Source organism: Phalaenopsis equestris, unplaced genomic scaffold, assembly GCF_001263595.1.
Source record: "Phalaenopsis equestris unplaced genomic scaffold, ASM126359v1 Scaffold000038, whole genome shotgun sequence".
NCBI lineage: Eukaryota > Viridiplantae > Streptophyta > Magnoliopsida > Asparagales > Orchidaceae > Phalaenopsis > Phalaenopsis equestris.
The window spans coordinates 958801-969590 of NW_018164480.1; the positions used below are offsets into that span (position 1 = coordinate 958801).

General features: G+C 31.8%; 1 protein-coding gene across 2 annotated transcripts in view; it reads left to right on the plus strand.

The window, feature by feature from the left end:
* The first annotated feature begins 677 nt into the window (after positions 1-677).
* The window catches only part of LOC110019013 (alcohol dehydrogenase-like 4), a 41854-nt gene continuing 31741 nt past the window's right edge, over positions 678-10790 (plus strand). The window contains exons 1-10 of one of the 2 annotated variants that reach the window (XM_020716529.1): positions 678-843; positions 949-1085; positions 1797-1846; positions 1930-2270; positions 2404-2486; positions 2613-2688; positions 3859-3920; positions 4119-4214; positions 4322-4480; positions 4606-4798. In XM_020716529.1, the coding sequence (XP_020572188.1) occupies positions 747-843; positions 949-1085; positions 1797-1846; positions 1930-2270; positions 2404-2486; positions 2613-2688; positions 3859-3920; positions 4119-4214; positions 4322-4480; positions 4606-4722 (1218 nt within the window). In that variant the 5' untranslated portion in view covers positions 678-746 and the 3' untranslated portion in view covers positions 4723-4798. Of the gene's footprint in view, positions 844-948; positions 1086-1796; positions 1847-1929; positions 2271-2403; positions 2487-2612; positions 2689-3858; positions 3921-4118; positions 4215-4321; positions 4481-4605; positions 4799-10790 lie in introns of those variants that run through there. The other variant, XM_020716528.1, reaches the window with a different exon arrangement.

Sequence of the window (10790 nt, forward strand, 5' to 3'; positions counted from 1 at the left end):
TATATATATGTAAAATTTAAAATTTTGATGCCAATATGTAAATACATAAGAATTGAGTGATACATATGTAAATTAATTAAATTAAACCAAGTTATTTTGACATAAAATTTCACTCATATTCAGACTGTATATTAATTAAATTTAATAAAAAAATTAATCTAAGGAATATAATTAATTGATTTATTAAAAGAGCATTTGCATAATTACCATACTCTTCTTATGTATTTACAAGTCTCACCCATAAACTTTTATATTCACACACATTCCACTCAAATTTTCAATATCACATAATAAAAATACTATTAATTGCCACCTTTTAAAAGTGAAATACACATTCTAATGCACAGATTTAAAACACCAAAATGCTATACAACGTAAATTTGAAAGTTTGGGTGCGGATAATGTAAATACGTAAGAATTGTGTGCTGGTTATGTAAATTTCCTTCCATTAAAATCTAGAAGTTATGGTTGTTCTGTTTTCTGCTTTGAATTAAAGTACTAATTTGGTTTCAGAAAAGAAAATTGGCTAAACCCAATGACTTGGACTGATTGGATTCCACTTATGATTTTGTTTATCCTATTTTTTCTAAAATTTAATTTCGGTCAAATTTGATTAATAAATTCCTCAACCAATTCAGCTAGATGACCATAGATAATTAGATCCCCATCCATACTATCTTCCCTATTTATGGCCATCCCCATCTGCACAGCGAATAGCACACAGAAAACACAGAAGGATAACAGAGATGGCGGGCTTCAACTCAGAGAACACCAATGGCTTCCACGCCGGAGAGAACGGGGACGCCGGAGATAAAACGGCCGGAAAAGTTATCACATGCAAAGGTAATTCACACTTAGGATCGTAATCACTTTTTTAGAAGTGTTTTAGCTGCAAGAGCTTTTTCAATTAATGAGTGATTAATTGATTAATTTCTGTGGTTAATTTAGCGGCTGTGGTTTGGGGACCTGGAGAAGCCTTCAAGATGGAGGAAATAGAGGTGGAGCCTCCTCAGCGCATGGAAGTCCGGATTCGAATTCTCTTCACCTCGATTTGCCACACCGACCTCAGCGCTTGGAAGGGCGAGGTACTAACAAAGTTAGGAGAAATTATCCCGTACTGAATACTTATGTAGCTTTACATAGCTTTACATAGCTTTACATGTGGTCTCTAGCAATATACCTCCTTATTGTGTTAATATTATATTGGATTCACCTAAAAAATAATTAAAGTGAAACCTCAAAGGTTAATAGAGTGGATTCATGAAGATTATTTGGGAAGATTATTGAGTTTATTGAGGCGTTATTGGGGCATTAACTCCAATAACACCGTAATAAACCTTCAATAACTTCTTCATAACCTTTGCGGTTCTACTCCAATAACCACCAAATAGTTTCATCAGTTTCATTTTAATATCACCTGCATTAACGCCCAATAATCCCCCAATAACTCCTCAATAGCCTTCACAATTTCACGTCAAAAATCCCATAATAATTTCCACGTGAGTGCATATTACTGGAGTCCGCACTCAGAACTGCGTAAGTACTCTGTAAAGAATGAATCAGTTGTTCAATACAGACTTAATATTTAAAAAATATTACTTATAAATGGGAAAATATTTAGAATTAGAAATTTAAGAAGTTTATTTATAATTTTAAAAAATATCATCATTTAAATAAAATATAACAAAATGTTTATCTGCCGAAATAAAATATAATAAAATGTTTAATATTGTTTTTGCTTGTTTTCATATTAATTTATCTTATCTAATATAATAAAATCAATCTTTTTCGCGCAGAACAAACAACAACAGGTCTTCCCTCGTGTCCTGGGCCACGAGGCGGCGGGGTAAATAATTTATATATGCTTACATGTTAATTATAATTAAAACGCTAATTAAGCACTAATCTACCTTCATTTAATTAATTTAGGGTGGTGGAGAGCGTGGGGGAGGGCGTTGAGGACTTGAGACCGGGTGACCGAGTGGTGCCGGTTTTCAACGGCGAATGCGGAGATTGTGCTGCGTGTCGATCTGAGAAGACCAATATGTGCGCCGGCTACGCGGTGGACGCAATGCGGAGCGTGATGCGGGCCGACGGGAGGGTCAGATTCTACTGGGTTGGGCCCGATGGAGAGCGACGGCCCGTTCATCACTTCTTGAACACGTCCACCTTCGCCGAATACACGGTCATAGACTCCGCCTGTGTGGTGAGAGTCCCCACCGACGCGCCGCTCAGCCGAATGTGCCTTCTCAGTTGCGGCATCTCTACGGGTATGAAAGTGTAAATAAAATATTGTTTGGCAAGATATTACAATAGTCCCTGATTAATTGTATATTTCATTTTAGTCCTATAATACATAAAAGTAAATAAAAATTGTTTTTTTTCCCTTCTTAAAATGACAAGGGATTGGAGGGGCGTGGAACACAGCCAACGTGGAGAAGGGGTCAAAGGTTGCAATTTTCGGACTCGGAGCAGTGGGTCTTGCTGTGAGGATCTTTGCTAATATTTGTAAAAATATTAAAATTTATAATCTGCCCCAAAACAAAATGTAAATTACATTCGTTTCAAACATCTAAATTATTAAATGGTATGGGGGGCGCGATGTTTAATAGGTTGCCGAAGGAGCACGGCTGAGAGGAGCTGCCCGGATCATTGGAATTGACATTAATCCAAATAAGTTTGTGAAAGGTACCTTTTTATAATTATTGCGTTAGAAAACCAATAGAAATTTAAAAAACATATATCATGTGCTGAAGTATATGAATAAAGACAAATGTAACATTAAATATTTTGAAGAAGTTTCTGTGTTTTTTTCTTCAGTAAATTACATCATCTGTCGGTACTGCACGAGAAAGTTCAGAGAAATAATAAAAAAGGGGCATTTACATACAAACCACCCAATTCTTATGTTTTTGCATGTCGAATACCTAAAATTTTTGTTTTTATATTTACCATCCAAATCTTCATTTCACATAAAATATCATCATTTCTTTTTATGCATTGATAGAGGGCATGTATGTAAAAATTTAAGTATGAGGGTTAGATATGTAAATACATGTATATGCATTGAGTGGTATGTATGTAAATTTTCCTAAAACAAATTCTTAAGCACAAATATAGGTTTAAGAAATTAAATGAAAGTCGTGCTTCCATTGTTGAGAATTCGTCCTTTTAATTCTTTTTTTAAGATTTTAGCATTTAATTAAAATTAATAAGAAAAATAATTAATTAGTAATTAATATTGGATTATAAACTGTTCGATTAACCTTGTACCTACATAATTATGTTTATATACCAATAAATATGTTATCTTCCTAATACAAAATTAATATTCTACCAAATTTTGAGTGATAATATTTTTTAAAAAATAAAAAATATAAGTAATGTATTTTAGCAATATTTTTTTAATTTTTAATTGTAGGAATTGATGATTATCAAGGAATATTTGTGACTAAAAATAATTATTTAATCATAATTATTAATTTTTTTTGTTGAATATAATTAAAAACTTATCACTAAGGACATCTCTTCAAGTTATTTTTGCAATAATTTTTAAAAAATGAATATATTTTTCAAATTTAAATACTATTTAGATTTATTTAACGGTAAAATATTTATGTTAGATTATTTTGACCAACTTATATTAACATTTCTCTTAATGTTTGAATTTGAATTGATCATATGAGTGTCATATATGAAAAAATAATTAAAATTTATATTACTCTTATCTAAAAATATATCAACTAGTCCTAAAACTTATCCTAATAAAAAAAAATCTAATTTTTAAAGCCTTTTTTCTTATCGATTCAGCTAATCTTTCCTTTCCACCGCTTGCTTGGTTTTCTATGTTTTTTGTAGGACGAGAAATGGGTATCACAGATTTCATAAACCCAATGGAGTGCACAAAACCCTTACATGAGGTTGTCATTAAATTATCTATTTACTTATTTTAATGATATGGTTGTGTTGGTCTTTTTGCATAATTTGATTTGTTCAACATTTAAGAAACAGAGCAATTACGGACCACAAGCATTAAAATTTTCTAGCTGCCAAATGAGCAGCATTTAAAATACAGATAAGAATTTCAACATCATTAATGGATGAATGGTGGATTGCAGGTGCTGAGGGAATTGACAGAAGGTGGAGTTGATTACAGCTTTGAGTGCTCTGGGAATCTAGATGTTCTTCGCGAGGCTTTTCTGTCAACTCATCTGGTAATCTTATATTTAATAAAATATTTGTATATTTAACTCTTGGAGAAAGTTTAGACTATACACTAATTATCAAATAATTCTTTCTTATATTTGATGGTTAACCATAGGGTTGGGGATTAACCGTGATTCTGGGAGTCCACCCATCACCTAAATTACTACCGCTGCATCCTATGGAGCTGTTTGAGAGGAAGATAGTCGCTGCTGTGTTTGGCGACTTCAAACCAAAGTCTCAGTTGCCAGATTTAATCAGCAAGTGCTTAACTGAGGTTAGTATTATACAACTCATTAATTCTTTTGTGGTTATGAAATTTTATCTTCTTGTAATAATATTATTTATATGGTTCTATTTATATATGAAGTATAAGGATTAATATGATTATTTTGAATGCAGGAAATTAAAATAAATCTGAATGGGTTTATATCTCATGAGCTGCCCTTCTCTGAGATCAACCAAGCCTTTCAATTGCTTTCAGATGGGAAGGCTTTGAGGTGTCTTTTGAAGCTTTGAGTTAATCTATATGATTGGAGTGGAGAGAATTTTATGAAACCATATATGTTTTGAAGTTTTTTTTAAATATTTTTTTGGTCCGATTATTACTTTTTAATCATAACAAAATAATTATAATATTCAATAATATTAAGTAAAATCTACGCTATGGGTTGGTTGGTGTTGATGCTCTTTCTATTGGTTTTTTAAGTGCTTTGTCCTCTGGAATGTAATGATATATAATCTCTAGTTAAATTTTTCATGATAACTTTATATCCACAGCTCATGTTGGAAAAACAGGTTCTTACCATTGAAATATCTAGAAAACAACAAAAAAATAGTTTCTCAAACAGTACTATGGTGACAGTCTGAACAATAAAACATGTAAAAAACTGTCTAGTATAGACCTTAGATTTTGAATAAAATGTCTCATAAGCTTCTATAGGTGAGTGTATCTATTCCTTAAATATGTGCTATAGATAAACGAGATTTTTTCATCTTTGTTGTCAATCCAATTATTGAACTTGATGCGATCATTCATCATGTGTGCCTTTTTCATATGACTTGGATTCTTTTAAATTTTAGCTTGGAATGATGTTTTACCCTCTTCATTATACATCATTTGGCTTTCACTCCTTATTTGTAGTTAATAATATAATTTCACTTAATTCTATGACCAACATCAACTTCTCTTACATACTTGTGGTCATAAGCTTATTAATTGACCATTTATTTTTATTATGTTACAAGATAAATTTAATTATAATGTTATGAAATAAGTATTCAAAATATTGTATATTTAAAAAGGCTCAAACATATAGACATCATATCTCACAAAACTATTTATATGATATGCTCCTGCACAACTGTTTTTCTTATATATATATATATAAACATCATGTGCATGCAATGAGCCACGTAAAGTTTGATCTTTACACTAATTTAATTTTTTACGGACACCGCATTTCTAAGACCTTGAATTCGAGATATTACAGTTGAAAGACAAAACAGCCAACCACAAGGCCAATGTGACAAGCATACACTTACATGATTATATAAATTAGTGGCATAAATTTGTGCATGAAACAATGTATTTTATTTTTTGAAAATAGTCATCATGGTAGATGTTAAAAACTGAGTGTTGCGCACGCGAATATGAATATTAGGTGCTACATATGTAAATAAATGAGAACTGTTACATGACAAAAATTAAATTCGCAGAGTGATTTATTGTCTTAGCATTGTACGAAAATTGAACACACACACAAAATTCAAGTGTCAGAAAATTCAATAACAACTCTAGTCTAACTACAACAGTTGCAAGTAATAGTCTTCGACAGCCTGTGGTTGACGTTAATACGTGGTGACAGCAGACAGTGGTCAAAGATAGTTAGTGGGTACGGAGGCCGGAAGTTAATTGTGAATAGTGGCTACAGACGACGGTGGTTATTCCTCAAGTCATCTCTATAGAATAAGCTTTAAAATTTCGCTTCTTCGCCGGAGTTAACTCTCATATTTATAAGTTTTAGAAGAGGGGTATTTTGGTATTTTGGTTCATAACTTTCCTTATGACTTGATGAGGCAATACATGACAATTAATGTTGACTTTCCTTAATATTATTTAAGGGTTTGGGCACATTAATGATCTCAAAATTGAGTGATCTTATGCTAATTGAATTTCTCTCATTGAGACGCTCGATTTGACTATAAAATTTAAATTTTTGAGTTCAGTAGAGCACTCAATCAACGGTCAAAGCCACCAATTATACTTTAATGGCTTAAGTTATTGATTGGACCCATATTTAATCGAGCTTAGAGTCAATGTATTTGTCTTACCAAGACGCTTAATTTGATAATAAATTGATGAAATTGGAGCTCAGATAATCATGAATTTGAATTTGAGAGATTTATTTTAAAATATGCATCAAGATTCATGCTTGATCATAAATAAATGTTGATCAAATCATTTTTGATGTATATTAATAACTTTATGAGTAGTGATTTGGGCTTTAACACGATAAATGAGGTCAATATATGAGTGAACTGTCTCTCACATTAATGATGAGTTGAAAGACCCAGGAAGTAACCCTCACAGGAAAAGCCCCCTTAATAACTTTAGATCTACTTTTTCATTTTGATGAATTACATAAAAATGTGAATATATATATATATATATATATATAGAGTCTAAAACTACATTAGTAGATTACTATATCACTAAAAATGCTCAACCCTTCAAATAGGCCATGCTTCATGGTCAAACAATAACTATATGGATGTGGATTTGGACAAGATTAAGGATTTAGTGATTTGTGTCGTTGATTGTAATAGAAAGTGTGACTTGGGATGAAACAAATCTAGAAGAGATTTGGGTAAAGACTATAAAATTGTCATGAGATTTACGAGATTGGTGTGAGTCATATAGGAGGATTGGGAATAACAGAAGTTTGGGATATGATAGATCAGGCGGTAGTATGGTTGGATTTGGGTGAAGAGAGTGACGTGAGGCTTGGAGATGTCCAAATCTACTGAGAGAAGAGTTCAAAAAGATGATGTGGGATCCAATGTTGTGAAGATCAATAAGGATGATGAGTTTAATTCTAGAAAAAAGGAGTAATGGATTTGAAAGTACATATTATATTGACTATATTGCTAATAAAAAGCTTTATAATTGCCCAATATGCACCTTGGTTAAGAGTTTAGTAAAAGTGTTGTTATAAAGTAAGAAAGTTGTATTTAAATTGAATTCACATAATCATTTAATGAGATTAATCAATGAAATTTTAGTTGTGTGATAAATTTTTATTTGGGTAATTTGTATTTCCTAACTATATCAATATTTATGTGATACAAATTTAAATTTGAATTTATTTATAAATTTCATTGATGCTCTATGGGTAAGGAAATAGATGTCACAGAGTAAGAAAATAAACTTATAATATGCTATGGTGTTAAGTCATAGTAGTATGAAAAAATTAGGATAAAAAAGTTACAATAGAAAGAGGACATGAAGGCAAGTTTGGCAGAATGAAAGGTCGTTGTCGACGGTCGGTGGTGGTCGACGACGATCGACGATGGCGAGGATGATCTTGGACTTAAGCTCCTTCTCAAAGCCTCAAGTTCTCTCTTAAGCCTCCCCTTCATGTGAGGGGTGAGGCTCTATTTATAGTGTTTTGAGTGCAATTAATGCAGGAATATGAACCATTTTGATCGGACGGTCCGGAGAGCTTCCCTTGATCAGATGACGTTTGATGGACATTTGAGTGCCTTAACGATGTCGGAATTGAGCAATCTTGAGCTCGTTGGATTCGTCTTTTTGAGATGCTCGATTCGACTATAAACTCGCTGGATTCGACATTTGTTTGACCTTTCAAATGCATGTGGTTTAATGACTTGATCCGAGCCTGATTTGACTCGGATTGGACTAACTTTTATATCATTAGGTCCGTTTCATCGAGCCAATCAGTTTGACTATAATTTTGCTGAAATCGGAGTTCCGGATGACTCGTAATCGAAGTGAATGTTTGTGCTCAAAATATTGCATCGAGATTCGTGCTGGATTATGATAATTTGTTGGTGGCGTATCACATGTGTTGAGCCGAACTGCCATTCTGAACATATTCAATAGGCGTGTCAAAAATACTAATAAAAGTTGCCCAACATCTCCTAAATACTAACAAATTTGGGCTATTTTTATGAAAAGCATCCAATAATAGTAGTTTTTTCCCAGCTTTCTTTTAAAATTATCTTTAAGAAATTATTTTTGGATAAGCACTTGATTAAAACCGAGCTTTTAAAATCTAAAGCACATGTAAGATATTGCATGGACTTCTTTTAAAAGAAATATATATTGGGGCATTTACTTACACACCACACAATCTTATATATTTACATGTACAACATCTAGACTTTTATTTTTACATATACGCCCTGCAAATTTTTGAAAGTAAATGAAAAATGCTACCCTTACGAACTTTTTAAAAGTGAAATATAACTTTTCATACATAAGTTTTAGCAATAAAGTGTATAAATGTATATATTAAATTTTAAATGTTTGATGTGTAAATACATGAGATTTATGTGGTTGTATACCTAAATACAACTACATAATCTAATAAGGCTCATTTCAGAGACGCTCACAAAGATTAACATGTCTTATGAGCATACCGAATCATTGAGTGATCACATATTTTAGTAGCAAAGTGCCAGAACTGTCCTCAAGCATTTGGATGTGATCCTTTTGTCCCAAACTTTATAAAAGTGTCGGACTAATTCCAATTATTTTAAAATTGAACCCAAATGCCCCTTCATTTGCATTATTTCATCCCTAAGTTAAAGAGTATGAAAACTATTTTAACACTTCTATAAACTCTTCGACTAAAACGGCCTCATATAAATAGTCGAGAAACATTTTGGCACTTTTCTTCATATTTTTAGCATCAATCGATGATGAATGGATCAGGTATATCGTCAAAGGTTAATATCAATGCGCATTATCAGCATAGGTTATGTTGGAAGTTGATAAGTTTGTTGGTCCACATCAATAAATTAAAAAATATGCGGTAACTAAGAAATTGAAGTTTGGAGAAGCGAAGTTTTAAAGATAGCTATTTTGCATGCCAAGCAATATTGATAAAATTTTATGTAAGAAATACAAAGACTATTTATAGATATTAAATGGGCATTTAAATTTTCTTCTATTTGAATGCTGGACATTCTATTTAACTGCTTAAAAGAGACATTGATGTTTATTGTGCAGCTAATTTAATGTCTTAATGTTGCACAAATATTAGTCACACACATAAAAAAAAAAAGTCATGGGATTAGACAATATGATTTTGTTATATAAAAATATTAAAATGAAAAAAAAAAAACACATGATCTGACTCAATTAAAATAATCAACTTTGGGATCAGGAGTACATAAATTTACTTTTCACATATATTAAGAAAGATAATATTATAATATTATGTTGAAATTATAACAGCTTAGAAACAACTCAACATATGTGATTGTATAAGAGTTGTAGAAATATAATTGTTGTAGTTTGACAACAATTATCGTGGTAGGGTTATAATAGTTGTAATTAACTATAAAAGTTGTAGTTGACTATAGAAGTCATAGTTTATGGCTATGACAACCATAATAGAGCTATCAAAACTATAGTTGGAGGCTATAGCAATTGTTGTTGGTTACAAAAGCTATTGTTATAAGAGGATAAAATAGTCGTAGTATGCCAATCTAAGCTATAGTTGGCAGTGGTCGATGAAGCTCGATAGTCAAAAATGACATTTGGTGGTAGATGACGTTTTTGATGATCGACAATGAACTCTTTGGCAATTAAGTTATGTCCACAAGGATTCGAATTGCAGAGCCAACTTCGTGATCAACCAAGAAGGGAGTCGAATCGATAAACCCCATGGTCACACACCATTCCACATTAGACAACGTTAGTAAATGCATTTTTTTTTTCACTGCTATGTAATCAAAGCCTTAGGAATTTGTAATTTTAATGTATATATTTAAGCTTTCTCGTGGTGATTTTTTTTTTGATTTTTTAGAAATTAGTTATTAAAATTTAAACATATATTAATATATTTTTTGAAATATATTTTTTAGGGAGAAAATCTATTTTGTATCAATTAATAAAAGAAGCAAAATAACCTCAAAAAATTTACTTCTATTGGTCCATATTTACACTCACTAGGACGCAATTGAGAAAAATGATTCATGTACCTTAACCTACTTAGTGGGATAATCACTTATTGTTTTTGTTATGGTCTATATTTAAAAAGAAATTGTGGTGTGTATTTAAATCTTCCAAAACAAAATTAATTAAAGCCAGTAATTAACAACTTTTCATTTTGATCATTCTCCAATGTAAATGAAGTTTCATCCACAGAGTACTTCAACCTTAAATCTTCATGAGGTGTTTGGTAGCACTAGGGCTGTCAATTTGGCTCGTTGTTCGCGAACAGCTCGTGTTCGACTCGTTAAGCAGCTTGTGTTCGGCTCGTTCGTTAAGTCTAACGAGCCGAACATGAACAATTTTTTAAGCTCGAAATGTAAACGAGCCCAAAACAAAAAAA